The following is a 21,581-nucleotide window of genomic DNA, read 5'->3' as shown; positions in this document are numbered from 1 at the left end:
TTGGTGGAAATGGAGCATGTGTTCATTCTCTCTCTCTCTCTCTCTCTCTCTCTCTCTCTCTCTCTCTCTCTCTCTCTGCCTTCAAATCCCTCCTCAAAATCTATTTCATCCTGTGCTTAAACCCTTCACCTGTTCATTATATCAATCTGGGAATAATCAGCAAGTGGACACTGGCTGTGGAGCCAGGATGTAGCCACACGCACCGCTCCTGAGCTCCACACAGTGAACTGAACTTCCGTGCAGAGCCTACAGCAACAGATTCTAAATGTTATTGCCAGGGTTAAGCCCTGGGCCTTTGTTTCTCTGCGATTGAGCTTAAGCTTGGTCTAGCAATAGGTGGAATAACCACCACAGCTGGCATATTTGCAAAGTGCATCTCCGAGTGGTAACTCTCTACCTTTAAGAAATAAGAAGAGCTTGCTGGATCAGGCCAATGGCCCATCTAGTCCAGCATCCTGTTCACAAGCAGGAATTGTGTATAGGAGCCCTCTCGTCTCCTGGGGCTTCTCCCAACTGGGGTTCAGAAGCATTTCTGCCTCCAGCTGTGAAGGCAAAGCATAGCATTTATCCTGGCTAGTACAGTAGCCATCGATAGCCCTCTCCTCCTCCATGAATTTATCCAGTCCTCTTTCAAAGCCATTGAAGTTGCTGACCATCACTGTCTCCTGCGGAAGTGAGTTCCGTAGTTTAACTCTGCACGATGTGAAGAAGGACTTTCTTTTATCTGTGCTGAATCTTCCAACACTCAGCTTCATTGGATATCCCCAAATTCAAATATTAGGAGGGAGGGAAAACTTTTCTCTGTCTGCTTTCTCCATGCCATGAAATAAAGGAGCTCATTTAAAAAAATAAAATAAGGGGATGGCTCTTTCTCTCTCTCTCAGTGTGTTTGATTTCGTTCTGTTATTTTAATGGGCCAATAGAATTCCCACCTCCATAGACATCACTTCTACAGTACACACGGCACACATATGGGCCGAAACATCACTTGCAATTAAGTTTAAATTCTGCAGAGTGTTAGTTAATGTTTCGCTGTCAATTCCCACCCAAGGATTGGAAATTGAGCTACCTAGAAAAGGAGAGACATGGGGGGGGAGGGGCTCTTATTTTATTTTACGATGATTGAGTCGGAAGCCTGAGTGTCCCCAATAAGCCAGCAGGCGGCGCCTCCCCGTGGAGAAGAATGGGCTGTTTGAGATGAGTTGTGCAAAAGAGAGAGAGAGGGTGGGGAGGGGTCCCATTGTGCCAACTGCTTAGTTTTATGGTCCTCATTAAAGTGCTTCGCTTGCGTAACGAGAGAGATAATGCACTTCAAGCAGTACATACAATAATGAAGGAACAATAATGAAAAGCTAATTTTTGAAAATTAAGCCCAAAATAACCAGAGTTGGGGGAAAAAATTAAAAATGCAAAGTTTCCTTTGGGGGGTTCTTGGAGATTAATAAAACGATGATGGATGGGGCCTTGCCTGCTCATTTCCCACCATTGCCGTGGGAACGCTGATACAGAGATGGAGTTTTCCCCACCTGCAGATTCAGTGGAGGGGGAAATTCTGTACATGCCAGTGAAATGCGAAATGGGGGGCAGGAATCTCATTTCAATAGGACTTCGATGTAGCCATGTGAACCTTTATGAAGTTCTGGGTCGGAAGAGGGTTATTGAGCATGCCTTCAACTTTTGGGGAACCGTTGGATGGTTCCATTAGCTTAAGTTAAGGCTGGTAATTATCTGGTTCCAAGTGGTGGTGAATCCAGGATCAAATCCTGCTGTCAATTCATGTCCACTCTGTCCATTTTCCATCTCATAGTACCTAGTGATTACTGTGATGACATTTCAGCTGACATATCTCAGTTGGTAGAACATGATATTTTTAATCTCAGGGCCTTGGGTTCGAGACCCACCTCTGACAAAATATTCCTGCATTGCAGGGGGTTGGACTAGATGGCCCTCGTGGTCCCTTCCAACTTTACGATTCTATAAGCTATTACAAGGGGAACCTGTAACAAGATGTTGCAATGCCTTGTTTAGGAGGACAATGAAAGTTTTCTGGAATCTTCTCTCCAATGGGTTTCTTTTCTGCCAGTTTTCCATGCTGATTTTCTTCCTGGTTTTCTTCCTCCTCTTAGGGGTCCTCCCCACAAATATTTTGGCACCTTTAAAGTTCTGCTGATACCCCCCTCTTTTGGGAGGACAATGCTCTTTTGGCTAGAGCTAGCACGTGGAGAAATAGTTCACTATTACTATACAGAATTGATGCAGTAGTCACAGAATCATAAGATGGAAAGTTGGAAGGGACCCTCATGATCAGTGGGGTTACAGGTAAAAGGTAAAGGTAAAGGACCCCTGGGTGGTTACCGCCAGTCAAAGGCGACTATGGGGTTGCACCGCTCATCTTGCTTTCAGGCCAAGCGAGCCAGCATTTGTCCGCAGACAGCTCTCTGGGTCATGTGGCCGGCAGGACTAAATTGCTTCTGGTGCAATAGAACACCATGATGGAAACCAGAGTGCATGGAAACACCGTTTACCTTCTGCTGCAGCGGTCCCTATTTATCTACTTGTACTGGTGTGCTTTCAAACTGCTAGGTTGGCAGGAGCTGGGACAGAGCAAGGGGAGCTCAACCCGTTGTGGGGATTCGAACCGCTGATCCGATCAGCAAGCCCAAGAGGCTCAGTGGTTTAGACCACAGCGCCACCCGCGTCCTCCTCAGTGGGGTTATAGGAAGTGTCTGACGAATGAATGAATGAATGAATGAATGAGTGACTGTACATGAATTCTAGTTACAGGTAGGTAGCCATGTTGGTCTGCCATAGTCGAAACAAAATAAAAAAAAATCCTTCCAGTAGCACCTTAGAGACAAACTAAGTTTGTCATTGGTATGAGCTTTTGTGTGCATGCACACTTCTTCAGATATGAAAGGTCATACCAATGACAAACTTAGTTGGTCTCTAAGGTGCTACTGGAAGGAATTTTTTTATTTTGTACATGAATTCATTGGTTAAAAAAAGAGAAGGATCCTTGCCTCCAAGGAGACTACAATTTCAAATGAAACAATGGGAGCATTGCCACAAAGGATAAATGTTCAGCATTAAGTTAGAGTTGTGGCATACTAAGGAGTCACGCGTACAAGGAGGGTGTGCAAATTGCTTCCTTTGGCATCCTAGATTGCTATTTCTGTGTCTTGTTGTTGTGGTTTAGTTGTTTAGTCATGTCTGACGCCCCGTGACCCCATGGACCAGAGCATGCCAGGCACTCCTGTCTTCCACCGCCTCCCGCAGTTTGGTCAAACTCATGTTCGTAGCTTCGAGAACACTGTCCAACCATCTCGCCCTCTGTCGTCCCCTTCTCCTTGTGCCCTCCATCTTTCCCAACATCAGGGTCTTTTCCAGGGAGTCTTCTCTTCTCAGGAGGTGGCCAAAGTATTGGAGCCTCAGATTCATTATTGCTTCAGTTCTTTTTTTCTGTGCATCAGCAAGCAGGAAGTTCACAGTTAGGTTTTGTTATGTACCCAAATTTTCAAAATGATAACAAAGATCTCCTTCCGCTTGTCTTTGCAGCCCCACCCACAGTGAGGATCATCCACTCGGGCCTGGCCTGCAACATTGAGGAGGAGCGATACTCGGAGAGAGTGTACACAATCCGGGAAGGGGAGACGCTGGAGCTGACCTGCTTGGTCACAGGGCACCCTCGGCCGCAGGTGAGCTCATCTTGTGAGGCGCGAGGTCCACAGCTGGATTTGCTTCTCCAAAATTGGGGAGGGTGGTTTTTCCTTGCCTTTACCTGTGGTATTTTTGTGTGATGTCATAAGCTGCTTAGAGACACCTTTGAATCAGGATGTGGAATGCGCCAAACAAACCTCATTAAACGACCTTGACAATATTGATCGGGGGGGGGGGGCGGGGGGGCGGCAGGCTGGTGTAGGGGACTTCCTGGTCCTGAATCGGGTAACTTCAAAGGCCTGGAAACGATGCCTTATGAGGAACGGCTTAGGGAGCTGGGTATGTTTAGCCTGGAGAAGAGAAGGTTAAGGGGTGATATGATAGCCATGTTCAAATATATGAAAGGATGTCATATGGAGGAGGGAGAAAGATTGTTTTCTGCTGCTCCAGAGAAGCGGACACGGAGCAATGGATTCAAACTTCAAGAAAGAAGATTCCACCTAAACATTAGGAAGAACTTCCTGACAGTAAGAGCTGTTAGACAGTGGAATTTGCTACCAAGGAGTGTGGTGGAGTCTCCTTCTTTGGAGGTCTTTAAGCAGAGCTTGACAGCCATATGTCAGGAATGCTTTGATGGTGTTTCCTGCTTGGCAGGGGGTTGGACTGGATGGCCCTTGTGGTCTCTTCCAACTCTATGATTCTATGATTCTATGAACTGCGCCCCTAAAGAACCAGGGGTTGCTTTCATTTTGGACTCACAACTGTCCATGGAAGTGCAGGTTATTTGTGTGTCCAGGGCAGCTGTCTACAGGTAGGCTGAGACCCTACCTGTCAGCGCACTCTTTCACCAAAGTGGGACATGCTCCGGTTATAATTTCTCACCACTTGGGGCTTGGGGGGTGGCACGGAATTGTATCCGACTCCTGGAGTGCTCCACTTGGCCATTGCTACCTGAGAGCTTCAGATGCTCTGAAGGGCTCGGTGTGGGTGCCAGCTCTTTATAGTGTCCGGAAAATGACTTCCTTAAGCAGGCAAAGAGATTCTGATGCCACTAGATCAGCAAAACTCTGGCAAAACTAGCCTATCATGGTTCCAACACATTGCACAGGTCTCTGTGTTTTCTCCCCTCAAATCTCTATTTTCTCAACTCAGGTCTTGGAAGGACAATTGATTTCACTTCATTTTACCAGTTTATGGATTTCTCATCTCCGCCTGTCTCCCATCCTCTCTCCTGTTCTCTCTCTCTCTCTCTCCTGTTCTCTCTCCTGTTCTCTCTCCTGTTCTCTCTCCTGTTCTCTCTCTCTCTCTCTCTCTCTCTCTCTCTCTCTCTCTCTCTCTCTCTCTCTCTCTCTCTCTCTCCAACTCTCGGCAAAGAGAGGGCTGGCAAATGCCATCCCTTCTGACAATGAATTGCTTGGAGTCCCTGTTGAAGAAAGCAAACCATGGTAGTGTCCTGCCAAGAGGGATGAGCTTGGAATCAGGAAGTCCGCGGCTTAAGAGCCTGCAGGATCAGACCAGGGGCCAATCATTGGACATTGTGTTGTGAGGAGCGGGGAACTTTCTCTATCTGCTTTCTCCTTGCCATGCATTCTCTTAATAAACTTCTATCATGGCGCCTTTTCCTCGCCTGTCATCTAAATGAAAAAGTCTGCAACCTTTCTTGATCGGGGTGTTTCTTCATCCCCATAATCATTTCGGTTGGCTTGAATCTTGCCTCTTCCATGAACTCCCAGGGTGGCCTCAGACATGCCTCCCTCTATAGAATCAGAGAATTGTTGAGTTTGAAGGGACTGTGAGGGTCATCTAGTCCAACCCCCTGAAATGCGGGAATCTTTTGCCCAAAGTGGGTCTCGAACCCACAACCCCGAGATTAAGAATCTCATACTCTACCAACTGCAACTATACTATCCCACCTTACAGGGCCATTGTGAGCACTGAGAATATATGACTGGCCACTGCAAGAGCAGGTTGCTGGACTAGGCGAGCACTTGGCCTGATCCTGCAACTCTCCTAGCTTGTTAAGGCCCTTCTGCAGCCCCCACAGTGGGCAGAGGGACTACGATACAGATTTATATGGGGGCATTGTTTCCATGGCAACTAATGTCCCACTTAATGGATGAAATTATTCACATTCTTCCTGGCTTCCTGCACCAGAATGATGCAAAATAGAAAATTAAGTAATTTGCCAAAGTGTTTGATACTGCAGCACAGATAATGGCTAAAAAGCACCCAGAAGTGCCTTGTTTTGGAGAGGAGGGCTGTGTACAGGACAATCGTGAGCATGTCTCTGAAGTATGTCTAAAACAGCCGTCGTTTTATACCACTTCCCTAGGAAACAGCCACGCAGAACTCGGCGGGAGTTATTTCTGAGCACAGGACTGCAGTGTTCGAGAACCAAACAGGATCTATGCATACGCAGAGGTCCTTTTGTTCAGATTAATTGGAAAACATAAAAGAAGCATGTCTCCTATATGAAAAAGCGATTCCCAAAATGATCGACTCAACAAAGGAAGCCTAAATCATTCTCTTGCACCCTGCTCTTGAGTTGATAAAACATCAATACTCCATTACTATTTGGTGTTAGGGGAGGGGCAGTATCTCTGGTGGGGGGACGACACTGTGCTCCTTCTGGGGTAGGTTGTCCACCTTTGGTCCCCACCCTGCACTCAGCTCTCACCTGTGGCTCCTAGAAGATGTCAGCAGGTGACAGTGGCACACCTGGAGAACGGCTTCAACTGGCAGGCTAAACCAGGCAAAGGTAGCTGATGGGTCTCTAACCCTTGATGCATTAGGGCAGGCACCCCCAAACTCGACCCTCCAGATGTTTTGGGGACTACAGTTCCCATCATCCCTGACCACTGGTCCTGTTAGCTAAGGATGATGGGAGTTGTAGTCCCAAAACATCTGGAGGGCCACGTTTGGGGGTGCCTGTGTTAGGGACTTCCCCTGTGTCTGAAAACAGGGGCTGGAGTGGACCAAGAGGGGGTCCAATGATTAAGAAGGCAGATTCTGCATGTGCTATAGAGGAGCTGCCCTTTGTTGCTGGTTTTTTGTTTGTTTGTTTGTTTTAATATATGCTATACGGTAACTTATGGACCTAATAGGTAGCTCACGCCATTTGCACATAACAAAATATGTATTTTATCAAAGTAATTGTTACAACCAGTCCATGCAGAATGTAGGCGCCCTAGTTACAGGTAGGTAGCCGTGTTGGTCTGAGTCGAAGCAAAATAAAAAAAATTCCTTCAGTAGCACCTTAAAGACCAACTAAGTTTATATTTTGGTATGAGCTTTCGTGTGCATGCACACATCTTCAGATACACCAGAAACAGAAGTGTCAGACCCTATATATATATACAGAGGGTGGTGGGTGAGGTGCTAAAGAAAGCTTGATCATGCATAATGAGATAAGAATCCGATGTCTCTATTCATCCCAGGTGCTTCCATGGTTTTAAGCTTTCCAATTCTTGCTGAATTGGAAATCATTACCAAGCTTAAAACCATGGAAGCACCTGGGATGAATAGAGACATCGGATTCTTATCTCATTATGCATGATCAAGCTTTCTTTAGCACCTCACCCACCACCCTCTGTATATATATATAGGGTCTGACACTTCTGTTTCTGGTGTATCTGAAGAAGTGTGCATGCACACGAAAGCTCATACCAAAATATAAACTTAGTTGGTCTTTAAGGTGCTACTGAAGGAATTTTTTTTATTTTGTAGGCGCCCTATATATAGAAAGGAGCAAACCAGTGATATTTTAGGGAGCAGGCTAGCAGGCAGGACCCATGACTTACATCCTAGGAGCCTACACAACACTAAACACTGTTGCTGTATGTAAGTTTTATTTTATTTGTTTTCTTATCTTATATTTTGGAAATGTACATCCAGGTTTTTTCCCCTTTAATTTTCTTGGGGGCCCCCAAGAGAGTGGGGCCCTAGGCTAGAGTTTGTTTAGCTTATCCGTAAATCCGGCACAGCATCTAGGAGAAGGAAGACTCTGAACCCTATGTTTGGGAGAGATAAGGTAAAGGTAAAGGTAAAGGGACCCCTGATCATTGGGTCCAGTCGTGACCGACTCTGGGGTTGCGCGCTCATCTCGCATTATTGGCCGAGGGAGCCGGCGTACAGCTTCCAGGTCATGTGGCCAGCATGACAAAGCCACTTCTGGCGAATCAGAGCAGCACATGGAAATGCTGTTTACCTTCCCGCTGTAGCGGTTCCTATTTATCTACTTGCATTTTGACGTGCTTTCGAACTGCTAGGTTGGCAGGAGCTGGGACCGAGCAACGGGAGCTCACCCCGTCACAGGGATTCGAACCGCCGACCTTCTGATCAGCAAGCCCTAGGCTCAGTGGTTTAACCCACAGCGCCACCTGGGTCCCCTGGGAGAGATAAGGCTAAGGAGTAAACGCCACAAAAATCTGGAGAGGGTTCCCCAAGATGTTTGGATGGCGTCTTGTACGTTTCCTTCCAGCAACTCCTGCAGCCAAGCTAGTGCCAACGTCTTAATCTGCTTTCCACCAGCTTTGTATATCTCTCAAACCCCCCCCAAAAAAAAACACCTGGTCCCTTCTTTCCAGGGCCAGATCAAGACCTTTTCAGGCCTTAAGCACTTAAGAGATTTCAGTACCCCATATACATCTAATTCAAAATATGAACAATAATAAACAGCAGTGCTTTTTTTCTTTTTAAAAAATGTTTAGGGGCACTCTCGTTTTGTCTTGAGAAAGTCACCAGTTTATAGTTCAAATCGGGGAAAATAAATACACTAAATGGACAAAAGTACAAAGATTCACAAAATGTTTAGGGGTATGTGTACCTGCGTCCCCCCAGGAAAAAGCACTGATAAACAGCAAAATGAAATGTCATTTTTCGAAATGGAACAAAACCTATAGTGATAATGTTTATTATTGTATATACTTCCACTTTATTTATACTGGTAGTTGAAATTTTTTCCTCCTACTTTTTTCTAATTTCTGTGGTGCCTGCCTTGCCCCTCTTCCTCTCCCCCTCCTTCCTCTCCCTCTTTCTCTCTCCCTCTCCCCTCTCCTTTCTTCCTTTCCCTCCTTCCCCCTCTCCCCCCCCATTTATTTCTTTATTTCTTTCCCCCTGCTTTGCATGGCCATAGCCTGCAGTTGTGATTACTGCATTACAAGTTGATTAGCAGCTATTACTGCCACAGTGGGGAAAGCGAGAGTCATTAGCATTAGCAAGGAAAGTGAAATTCCATAACGGGGAGAGAGAAATGCTTATGTGCGCAAGAGTCTGTGCTTGCACATCTCTCTCCCATCCTGGGCCTCCTCTCCCGAAAACAGCCGGTTGGGAGCACCTCAGGACTGCAAGGGCGGGCGGCAGATTCGGTGCTCCCTGCTAAACAACCATTTTTCTGCAGCCCCTATTAGAGATGATTCATAAGCTGAGCTGTCTGCTTGCTGCATCCCCGATGGAGAGACAGTGGTACCTTGGTTCTCAAACGCCTTGGTTCCCAAACACCAAAAACCTGGAAGTAAGTGTTCCGGTTTTCAAATGTTTTTCAGAAGCCAAACGTCTGATGCGGCCGTCGGCTATTGATTCCAGAGCACCTGCACCAATCTGTAGCTGCACCTTGGTTTTTCAAACATTTCAGAAGTCAAACGGACTTCCGGAACAGATTAAGTTTGGCGCTTTTGTTTTTGCTATTTATTTTGCGTTTTTGTTTTTGAGGCTTTTCCGGTTCGTTTGCTTTTGTGACTGTGTGGAACCCAGTTTAGCTACTGATTGATTGTGTGACTGCGGAAATGGATAAAAGCCCTCCATCCAAACAATAGCTATCATATAATCTGAATTTTTATCATCTACAATACTGTCTTATTTATTTTATAGTGCAGTACATTGATTACAAGGCGGGTGGCGCTGTGGGTTAAACCACAGAGCCTAGGGCCTGCCGATCAGAAGGTCAGCGGTTCGAATCCCCGCAACGGGGTGAGCTCCCGTTGCTCGGTCCCTGCTCCAGCCAACCTAGCAGTTCGAAAGCGCGTCAAAGTGCAAGTAGATAAATAGGTACCGCTTCAAGCAGGAAGGTAAACGGCGTTTCCGTGCGCTGCTCTGGTTCGCCAGAAGCAGCTTAGTCATGCTGGCCATATGACCCAGAAAATCTGTCTGTGGACAAATGCCGGCTCCCTCGGCCAGTAACACGAGATGAGTGTGCAACCCCAGAGTCGTCCGCGACTGGACCTAATGGTCAGGGGTCCCTTTACATTGATTATTTTGAATTAAATTAAATTAAATTGCTGTTTTAGGGGTTGTTTTTAAAAGTCTGGAACGGAGTAATCCATTTTACATTACTTTCTACGGGAAAGTGCACCTTGGTTCTGTGACGCTTTGGTTTGGGGATGGACCTCTGGAACAGATTAAATTTGAGGACGTAGGTACCACTGTGAAGCAAACTCCATTTCACTGCCGTGCAACCTGCGTAAGTGCATTCATTTGATGTCCCTGGGTTGTATTTGGCTAAGTCCTGCTCAGCAGAGACCCATGGAAATGAATTAACCTCAGATTTTGTTGTTGTTTAGTCGTTTAGTCGTGTCTGACTCTTCGTGACCCCATGGACCATAGCACGCCAGGCACTCCTGTCTTGCACTGCCTCCCGCAGTTTGGTCAAACTCATGTTCGTAGCTTCGAGAACACTGTCCAACCATCTCGTCCTCTGTCGTCCCCTTCTCCTAGTGCCCTCAATCTTTCCCAACATCAGGGTCTTTTCCAAGGATTCTTCTCTTCTCATGAGGTGGCCAAAGTATTGGAGCCTCAGCTTCACGATCTGTCCTTCCAGGGAGCACTCAGGGCTGATTTCCTTAAGAATGGATAGGTTTGATCTTCATGCAATCCATGGGACTCTCAAGCTCTCACTTCCATACATCACTACTGGGAAAACCATAGCTTTAACTATACGGACCTTTGTCGGCAAGGTGATGTCTCTGCTCCACCTTTGTCGGCAAGGTGATGTCTCAAACTCCATGGACAAAGACAACCTCAGATAGCCATTTCTATTAACTTCAGTAGATCTACTATGAATAGGACTAGCATTCAATCCCAGTCAAGGGAAGTCATAGTCCCACTCTATTCTGCCTTGGTCAGACCACACTTGGAATATCGTGTCCAGTTCTGGGCGCCACAATTTAAGAAGGATGCTGACAAGCTGGAAGGTGTGCAGAGGAGGGCAACCAAGAGGATCAAGGGTCTGGAAACCAAGCCTGATGAGGAACGGTTGAAGGAGCTGGGTATGTTTAGCCTGGAAAATTGTGGACTGAGAGGTGATATATTGGAGGTTTTAAGCAGAGGTTGGATGGCCACCTGTCAGGGCTTCTTTAGCTGTGATTCCTGCATTGCAGGGGGTGGGACTAGATGAGCCCCGGAGACCCCAGTTCTCCTGTGATTCTATGAATACCACCCCATTTTTTCAGGAGCCCTTGCTAGGCTCGAGAATTCTTATAATTTTTTCAGACCTAGCAGTTTTCTGCTGCTGAACAGGCACCTCTGGTGTTTAGAGACAAATCCTTATGACTCTCCTACTTAGCGATTCAATTCAACTTTCCTTAGAGGAGCAAGCTTGTTCGCTTTAAGAATCTATAAGAAAATTTAATTGGGGAAAACAATCAGGCGAGAGGAGGGACAAACAACTAATTCATCTAAAACATTTCCTCTGCAAAAAATAAAAAATAAATAAAGATACCACATTCTCCCCACCCCCCCAAAAAAAATTGGAGTCCCAGCTTGTATATAGCTATTGTGTTAGTTTATGCTGCAAATTGATTTGCTTCTGTTAAATCTAATTTCCTTGTTCAACTCATAACAGGCCTTATTTTGATGCCTAAAAGGGTCCCTCTTTTTATTCCCCAAACCTACCACTCGATCCAAAGGCAATTTATTATTTTGTGCCAAACCCAATTGGCAACAATTTTCCCTGGGACTCGGTCCATCATAATCGCATTATGCCTTCATTAGCGGTGCATGTAATAAAAGTGAAATCTATAAAAGACAGCCTCCCTAATGACGCTTCGAGAATAACGGCGCGCAAACCTTGTTAGCGCAGTCCGCGGTGCTAAGCAAGCAAGGAGTCAGATGTAATTAACTATGTATGGAAGGATGCAATCGCCAGACTGAAATACATCGCCAATATTTTAAGTGGGCTTTGCTGGGAGGGCGTTAGGATGCAAGGGGCAGCTGCTGGATCAGGCCAGCGGAACATCAGGTGCAGAATCGGTGGGAATGTTCAGGGAGGCAGGAGAGGATACATTGTTTAATAATATCCTTCCTAATTTGCGCTAGCAAGTTCCTTTACTTAGCAGAGTTTTACATTCCCCTTTTAAACGCACAGCGGGTAGCTGGGTGCAGGCTTGTGTAAGCCTCTCACTATCATACAATTCAGTATTGAATTGTATGTTCCTGGTAAGTTCCCCTTTTATCCCTCTTAAAAGAATAAACATGCCACTATCTTGTTTAAGGTATATAAAATAAGTTTACTCACATCATCTGTTCACAGTTGGGTCCCTGAAGGCAGACTTAGTTACAAAGTATATAATGTACATGTGGAACTATCCCATGTGGGAATAATCCCAGTGTCCTAAGCCAACAGAGCATCTCTGGCTAAGAGCTGCTCCAACGACGGAGGAAGTCAAAAAGAGAGAAAGAGCGTTTTGTGCCTTGTGCTTTTGTTACCGGCACAGGTAAGGTCACACCCACCTCTAGTCACAGGCAAAGGAAGTATGTCCCATCCCAGGAGGAAACAGGAAGTTCCGACTGGCTGGACCATCCTCTTGCATGTCCACTCTAGGAAAACAAGGAATGTTGTATTTGACTGCTACTTGTGTATCACATCCCACAGAATCCTGTTCTCCCAGCAGCCAACCAGATGCCTCTAGGAAGCCACCCTGATTATGGGCTATGCTGGCCAGACCAGTGGAAGTTGTGTCCAGCTGAATCCGAGAGAGATCTTTGGGTTAGGTCCCAGTCTCACCTATCAATCTGAGATTGAGCTGCCATTCCTGCATTGCATGGGGTTGGACTAGATGACCCTCGGGATCCCTTCCGACTCTACCATTCTATGATCCTCCTGTTCTGAAAGGAAGGCTCTGCATCGCCCGCATCCCTGCCGCTTCTTCCGAGCAAGAGGCCTGCTCTCGGCAAAGATGCCGATGTACAGTTGGGAAGGAATTGACGGAGCATCTTCCTTTGCATCCCAGCAGTGGCTTAGAAAGGAGGGTTATATTTAGCGCAGCTGATCCTTGAGCTTTGCAGGGCTGGTTAGCAACAAGCAGCAAGCCAGCGAGGAGCGAAGCTGGTGTACACTAACATTGCCAAAAGGCTCTTGCTGCATGGATGGCGTCGGCTGCGCAAGGAAGGGCTCGGGGGCAGCTCGCTGGTCAGTGTGGGGTGGGAGCCAGTGCTGAGCCTCGGGGCAGCCAGCTGAAGTCTCCTTCTTCCACCCCATCTCCTAGAAGCACAAACGGCAGATGGGCATGGCTCATCCACAGCAGCAGGCAATGGGGCGTGGGATGCAGGCCAAGGCGGGGGGCGATGTGGTCTAAACCGCTGAGCCTCTTCGGCTTGCCGATCAGAAGGTTGGCAGTTTGAATCCCCACGATGGGGTGAGCTCCCATTGCTCTGTCCCAGCTCCTACCAACCTAGCAGTTCGAAAGCACGCCAGTGCAAGTAGATAAATAGGTACCGCTGTGGCAGGAAGGCAAATGGTGTTTCCATGCACTCTGGTTTCCGTCACGGTGCCCCATTTCACCAGAAGTGGTTTAGTCCTGCTGGCCACATGAAGCTGTCTGTGGACAAACGCCGGCTCCCTCGGCCTGAAAGTGAGATGAGCGCCGCAAGCCCAGAGTCACCTTGGACTGGACTTAAGCGTTCAGGGGTCCTTTACCTTCACCTGCAGGCCCATGGGCCAAATAAGCTCGGTGCATCTTGCGCTCCCCTGTTCTGGGAGCATCTTGCCCTGTCTCTGCTGGAGAATTCCTGTTCAGAATGCAATTTGAGCAAATCCTCATCTCCTAGGACACAGGGAAGGGTCCCATAACTCACTGGTAGAGCGTCTGCCTTGCATGCCAAAGGTCTCTGGTTCAGTCCCTGACAGCTGCCTCCGTGATGGGAGGCAGCAACATTTCTGAATTCCAGTTGCTCGGAACCACCAGAGAGGGCGCTTGAGCTCAAATCCTGCTTGTCGGTTTCCCACAGTCGTTTGGGTGTCCACTCTGAGCACAGGGTGCTAGACTAGATGAGCTTTGGTCTGATGCAACAGCTGGTCTGTTCCTCCTCCACTGCCACTGGCCTGATCCAGCAGGCTCATCCTATATTCTTATCATAGACTCATAGGATTGAAGAGTTGGAAGGTACCCCCATGGTCATCTAGTCCAGCCCCCTGCAGTGCAGGAACGTCAGCTAAAGCATCCATGACAGATGACCATCCAACCTTTGCTGAAAAACCTCCAAGGAAGGAGAGTCCTCAGCCTCACAAGGGAGACTGTTCCACATGTTACCTTGAACCCAGGCACAAGCTGCCTCTACACATGTACAAGTGTTTTTGTGAAAGAGTTACATTGGTTGATCTGGGCAGCACAGCTATGACATACGCAGGTAGACAGACTCATTGAATGTCACATGTGAATGACTATACAGTCATACCTCGGGTTACAGCAGCTTCAGGTGGCGTCTTTTCAGGTCGTGCTCCACGCCAAACCTGGAAGTACCGGAACAGGTTATTTCCGGGTTTCAGCACGTGTGCATGCGGAGGAGCACCAAATCACGACCCGCGCATGCGCAAATGCGCAAGCACGGGTTGCAAATGCTGCAGGTTGAGAACGTGCCTCCCGCCCGGATCACATTTGCAACCCAAGCATCCACCGCACAACCGTAGAGATTGACTATTTGCACCCAGGCAGACTGAACACTCATTGAACCTGCAATTCAAGGCAATTCAAGGCAACACACCATATGTTTGATGAAGTGGACTGCAGGCTGCAAAAGCCTCTACAATAATCATTTTTTTCATCCTTAAGACCCCCCACAAGACTGTTATTTCTACCTCCACTTTCTACCAAAAGATTTGGAAATTTGTCTCCAAGAGCTGCCTCACAAAGTATGAATTTTCGTAATCTAGGCCTGGAGCATTAAATCAGGACAGGAGTATTCTGAGTAAGCACTATCCCTCTTGCAGGCAGTAATGAAGTGTAATTATCAGCATTTCTGTCAATTAAAACTGCACTTCCTGTCTCTGCTTAGACATGAAAGGAGCCTTTTATGTTTCACTTAATTGTGATCAAAGGAAGCTGTAAATATAATTTTAAAGAGGTCTTTTCATTTTCTTTTTTTGTTGTTGCAAATTTGGCTTGCAAAATAACAATGCCCACTTTAGCAATCCTTGCTGTGATGAGGGGAGCAGCAGATTGCACAAAATCAAAAATAGCTGCGTCTGTGGCCTCTTTTCTCAATGAGGCAGCAAACCGGCATCTCGTCTTTACCATTCCAAAACGCTGGCTGAGGCTCCCAGGACTGAAGGGCCGCACCATTGCCTCATCGCCATTGCCACCCCACAAGGAACCCAAGCACATAGTCGCATGCCACCCCAAACTCCAAGCGGCAAGAGGCTCCGGGGGTGCCAGGCCTTGCCCAGAGTTCTGTTTCCTTGGAATGAAGTCAGGTGGAGAATGTGGTGCCTTTAAGACATATGCTTTTATATAAACACTAGTATCATGAAGCCCGTTAAATTAACGGGTGCTAGAATTAATTAGCGCCCCCCCCCACTAACCACCCACCGCTACCACCTCAGCTCCTCACTCAGTCCCTTCCCTGCCCCCCCCCGCCCCAGCCAGCTGGCTCCTCATCTTCCTCTCTCCCTCCCCATTTCCCACCCTCTTTTTCTACTCCTCTTCTCTCTCTCTCTCTCTCTCTCTCTCTCTCTCTCTCTCTCTCTCTCTCTCTCTCTCTCTCCCGCCCCCCTCGCTGGTCCCAGTTGCAGCAGACCTTCCAACCACCCCCCCCAAAATCCACACACACTTCCAGGGACTAATTCCCCCTTCCCCCGTGGGTGCGCCCGCCTGCCCGCTCTCCTGCTTTCGCCCCTCAGTAATGGCTAAACGATCCTTCAGCCCAGCAGCCGCATAACTCGCAGCTCGTGCACTCTCTCTATCCACACCCACCTACCCTCCCTTTCCCTTTCGCCCGCACTCGCCTGCCTCCTCTCCTGCCCCTCTAACGGAGAAGAAACCAGGAGGAAAGAGATAGATCCTTCCGTAGCGCAGCAGAGGCAAGGGGAAGCTGCACACTTTTTTTTGTATGGTTGTGTATAAGCAAGCATGTAATCTCTCTCACGGTCCTGGTTTATCCTGTCCGAAGGCTGTCCGTGGGGCACATGCGCAGTAGCGCAATCCCACGGACACACAGACTGGACGCAGAGACACTTGGACTTTATTATATAGGATATATACAACCTGGGCATAGGATGTTGGGGCTCACAGCATCAGCACCCCAACAGATCTTCCTTCTCTATGTCTCCAGCTTCCAGCCTGTTCTCCTCCCTCACAGCTAAATGATGGGGTTGAGGAAAGGCCCACCTATTATCCTGGAGAGCCCCATCACTTACCGCATTGGCCCGGATATAAGCTGCACCCAAAATAAGACACACCTTTAAAATTGGAAAGGGGGGGGAGAAAAAAATACTCCAATATCAGCCATTCCATTCTCCGCTGCTCTGGGTTGCATACTGGGGCGGGGGGAGCTGCGCTACATTGCCCGCGGCCTTCCCCCTTTCTCGCTCTCTCCCTTCCTGGCCTTGGGGGGAGAGGACGAGGGACTACGTGCAGGGCGGACGGTGCTTTGCCTCGCTCCTGGCGCTGTTTGCCCCGTGCTCCTGGCTGCATATAGTAAGGTCGCAAATATAAGCCACGCTATAACTTTTCACGGTCGGAATTTGGGGGGGGGGGAGTGAGGCTTATATTCAGGCCAATACGGTAGTTGTAGCACTTGCAACCTGGCTCATCCTTTTGGGATGCTGATGAAGACACTCAAGTGGGCAGCTAAGATCACTGTCTAATAATAATAATAATAATAATAATAATAATAATAATAATAATAATAATAACCTTGTCTGACCAGCTCAGCAAACTCCTCCAATTCTCACTGGGCACAGGACCCAAAGAATTGGAGGAGACTCAGGGCCATAGCTGCCAAGTCTCCCGTATTCCCCGGGAAACCCCCGTTTTCCCAGCCGTTTCCCGCTGGCAGCCCGGATTTTAAAAACTCCCGTAAATCCCCCGGATTCTTACCGGCCCGGGGAGGCTCCTTCTGCGCATGTTTGGAGTCTCTGGACATGCGCAGAAGCGATTTCTGGCGCTTCAGCCATTTTGGAAATGGGCAGAGCATGCGTAGAAGCGACTTCCGGTGCTGCTCTGCCCGGTTCCAAAATGGCCGCAGCGTGACTTCCGGTGCCACGCCACGCCAATCCCGGATTTTTCAATCTGGGAGTTGGCACCTATGCTCAGGGCATCTTCCAGACTGACTGCCCCCACCCCCAAAAATACCCGCAATGATTTCAAGGCAAATGCAAACAAAAAACCAGGAGAGGACACCAGAAACTTCTCCATCTTAGTAAGATGTTGATTTTATTTTTAAAAATGTAAAAAAAATAACTTGAAAGACAGAAGGCCGCTCTCCTTCCCCTCCTTGGGCTTCCCTTACCCCATCCATGCACGTGTCAATCAAAGGATGAGGATTTTGTCTTATAGCTTTTTTAAAGGTGCAATTAGGCATAATGACATGTTCAAATGATTACACACATGAAAACTAATTGCATAATTGAGGATCATTATGCTGATGAGGTAAATACCCAATTACCAGAAAAATATTCTTTCCCACCTAAAAAATTGGCACGAACCACCCCAAAAGAGTAAGTTGAACCCCATAGGAGATCATCAAAGTGCAAATGTTATTCACGTGTGTGTGTGGGGGGGGGAGAGATGAGCAGGGATTCTAGACTGACACAACCTCGAGCATTTCCAACACATAGTTCAGATGCAGGAAGTCCCATGTTCTGTCACAGAAGGACAGCACCGCCGGATCAGGCCAGTGACCCCTCTAGCTCAGCTTCTTGTTCTCATAGGGGCCAACCAGCTACCCATTATGGGAAATCTGTAAGCAGGATTCGAACACAAGGGTCCTCTCCCCTCCTGAATGGGGTAACTGTGCCCCTGAAGGACCAGGTGCGCAGCCTGGGAATCATTTTGGACTCACAGCTGTCCATGGAGGCGCAGGTCAATTCTGTGTCCAGGGCAGCTGTCTATCAGCTCCATCTGGTATGCAGGCTGAGACCCTACCTGCCTGCAGACTGTCTCGCCAGAGTGGTGCAAGTTCTAGTTATCAGAAGGCTGATTGCCGAAGAATTGATGCTTTTGAATTATGGTGCTGGAGGAGACTCTTGAGCATGGACTGCAAGAAGATCAAACCTCTACTGCAATGCGTTCTACGTGGGGCTACCTTTGAAGGTGACCTGGAAACTACAACTAATCCAGAATGTGGCAGCTAGACTGGTGACTGGGAGCGGCTGCCGAGACCACATAACACCGGTCTTGAAAGATCTACATTGGCTCCCAGTACATTTCCGAGCACAATTCCAAGTGTTGATGCTGACCTTTAAAGCCCTAAATGGCCTTGGCCCAGTATACCTGAAGGAGCATCTCCACCCCCATCGTTCTGTCCGGACACTGAGGTCCAGTGCTGAAGGCCTTCTGGCGGTTCCTTCCAAGTTGCAGGGAACCAGGCAGAGGGCCTTCTCGGTAGTGGCACCTGCCCTGTGGAACGCCCTCCCATCAGATGTCAAAGAGAAAAACAGCTACCGGATTTTTAGAAGACATCTGAAGGCAGCCCTGTTTAGGGAGGCTTTTAATCTTTAATCGATTATTTTATTCTTCTGTTGGAAGCCACCCAGAGTGGCTGGGGCAACCCAGTGAGATGGGCAGGGGAAATGTTGGAGGGTATGCCTGCTGGATCTAGCCCAGCATCTTGTTCTCACGATGGCCAACCAGATGCCCATGGGAATCCTGCAAGCAGGATTTGAGCACAAGAGCAACTCTCTTCTCCTGTGGTTTCCAGCAACTGGCATTCAGAAGCATTGCTGACTCCAACCGTGGAGGCAGAGCACATATCCTACAACTGTCCCGTTTTATGTGTGACATCCGGGAAACACGGGACCCAATCACAGCTTCCATTTGCATCTCCTGCTTTTTGGTTCTGTTTTTCAGTCCGGCGCGAGTCAGCAGGGGCACGGCAGAGCTCTGGCGCACCTGCTGAATTGCAAGGTGCGCCCCTCCTGATGTCCTAATTTTGGGGACAAAAATGTTAGAGGTATGGTAGAGCATAGCCACTGTGGCTAGTAGTCATCTATAGCCTTAACTTCCTTCATGCATTTGTCTAATCCTCTTTTAAGGCCATCGAGGTTGGTGGCTTCCTGTGGCAGGGAGTTCCATAGTTAACTTCACCTAAGTTGACTTTTGCTGCACAAAGGGCTTCCTTTTATCTGGCCTGAATCTTCCAACATTCAGCTTCATTCATGTCCCTAGTAATCTGAGAGAGTGGGATAACTTGTTGTTGTTTTTACTGAACATTTTGTGTATTTAGCCATGGAGAAAAATTGCCGCCATGGCCCAGTGCACATAAAACGTTATGCTGGAATCTAGCCCTCTTCTCGTTTAACTAATGCTGTGAGGTTTTCATCAAGGGAGCTAGTTTAAGTAAACGCTATTGTATTGCAAGAAATCAATAGTCTCTGCGCACAGAGGACAATATAGTGCTTGGAAAGAAAACATTCAAAGAGAGTGTTCTTGGATGCTCAGTTAAATGGATTTCATTTGAAGGTGGGGGAAGGGGCTAAGGGGCCAAAAACAGTACCAAGGCCGCTGTAGGGAGAATGGCTGGGATAGCTCAGCACCAGCCTAGCTCAGCACCAGCCTAGTGGTGTAGTCTCTGACACTTTCTTGTCTCTAAGGATATGAGTTCGAGTTATGGAGCTGTCAGGCAGGTCAGTGGTTCACCCCCCGGCATACGGCTCGATGCACGAGCCTGCTTCAATAACTCCCGGATTATTTCGCTTGGGAAGAAAGGCTTTCAGAGGCTCAAGGTGCTTCCTGCTTGCAGGGCCGGGATATAGAGAAATGCTCCCTGGAGCCCCGAGGATGGAGAGCTGATTACAAGCCTCTCAGCAGCGGGATGAGAAAACCTCTTCCTCTGGGTCGCAATTTGCAAAAGTGAGCCATTGCCCCTCAACAAAGCCAGCCTCACAGGAGCCAGCGTGGTGTAGTGGTTAAGAGCGGTGCACTCGTAATCTGGGGAACCGGGTTCGCGTCTCCGCTCCTCCACATGCAGCTGCTGGGTGACCTTGGTCTAGTCACACTTCTCTGAAGTCTCTCAGCCTCACTCACCTCACAGAGTGTTTGTTGTGGGGGAGGAAGGGAAAGGAGAATGTTAGCCGCGTTGAGACTCCTTTGGGAAGTGATAAAGCGGGATATCAAGTCCAAACTCCCCCCCCTTCTTCTTCTGCCCCTAAATATTCAGCCCTGCACCTCCCACCAGTGACTTTCCCTAGATGAGGACTTGTCAGCATGTAACTTGGGATCAGCAGGCAAGCAGAACACAATGATTGCCCTTTTCAGTGGTGTATAAGATATTAGAGGTTACTGCTCACACACTTCCACTGCGCTTTTCTGCTTGTGTGGTGGCACCTCGGTAAAACCACTTCTTACTGTTTGTAGCAGAGTTTTCCCCGGAGGCAGAGGACAAGAACAGGAGTCATCCTCAAATTCACAATCGAGAGCTTCTTTATTGCTTGACTGGTTGCACAAACATTTCTGTTACTATTACATACAGTGGTACCTTGGGTTACAAACGCTTCGGGTTACGTGTTTTCAGGTTGTGGACCGCGGGAAACCCAGAGGTACCAGAAAGGGTTACTTCCAGGTTTTGCCGCATGCGCACAAGCGCCAAATCACGTCACGCGCGTGCGCAGACACAGCACTGCAGGTTACAAACTCTGTGGATTGCGGATGTGCCTCCATCATGGATTATGTCCTCAACCCGAGGTTCCACTGTACAAACTATTCACATTCCTTCTTTATCTCTCCCGCACGGTACAATCTCAGTCCATGAAGCAACAATTCTGACACAGCAAAACTTAGTACCAGCAGCACACATTGTCTTACTTTCAACCTTGTTTTCAGCGTGCGTGCTGCCAGAGAGAGAGAGAGGGGGGGGGGAGAGAGAGAGAGAGAGAGAGAGAGAGAGAGAGAGAGAGAGAGAGAGAGAGAGAGAGAGAGAGAGAGAGCTTTCCTCTTGCGGAAATTGCAGCCCGCAACTTCCTCCCTTTATTGGCACCTCCAGCTGTCACCAATCAAACCTAGAGTGCCACTCCTACACACCAAAGAAAATTCTGGAACCCTCTTTAAAGCTTCCAGGAATTTTTATCTGTTTCTTAAAGAATGTTTTCCTAACATAACAATCTTTTGTCATTTCTAACCGATTATGGAGGCTTGGTGGGCATTTCCGTGGGCTGAACTGAAGGCCAGGCCAGGTCGCTTCTGAGGTTTTCCACCTGCAGATTTGCCCTTGGATTTCAGCATTAGGGACAGAATAATAATAATAATAATAATAATAATAATAATAATAATAATTTTTATTTATACCCCGCCCTTCCCAGTCAAGACCGGGCTCAGGGCGGCTAACAACAAATAATATCAACACAAATATAAAAGAAACAATTCAGTTAAAACAACAGAATAATACAATGTTAAAATTCAATTTTAAAATTAAAAATCTACGAATAAGATAAAACCATTATAAATAAAACCTTAGGGGTAACCGTGGGGTCAGACTGCGTCAGTCCGAAGGCCAAACGA

At 47.7% G+C, this 21,581-nt stretch overlaps 1 protein-coding gene across 1 annotated transcript in view; it reads left to right on the top strand.

Annotated features, from left to right (window-relative positions):
• The window catches only part of MDGA2 (MAM domain containing glycosylphosphatidylinositol anchor 2), a 372,105-nt gene that overhangs the window by 156,972 nt on the left and 193,552 nt on the right, over window positions 1-21,581 (top strand). Inside the window, exon 2 of the mRNA XM_060269123.1 lies at window positions 3,556-3,695. Within this exon, the coding sequence (XP_060125106.1) occupies window positions 3,556-3,695 (140 nt within the window). The remainder of the gene's footprint in view (window positions 1-3,555; window positions 3,696-21,581) is intronic.

This window comes from Zootoca vivipara, chromosome 1 (genome assembly GCF_963506605.1).
Source record: "Zootoca vivipara chromosome 1, rZooViv1.1, whole genome shotgun sequence".
NCBI lineage: Eukaryota > Metazoa > Chordata > Lepidosauria > Squamata > Lacertidae > Zootoca > Zootoca vivipara.
The sequence above is the reverse complement of the archived record's forward strand: the minus strand, read 5'-3'. Positions and strand labels throughout refer to the sequence as shown.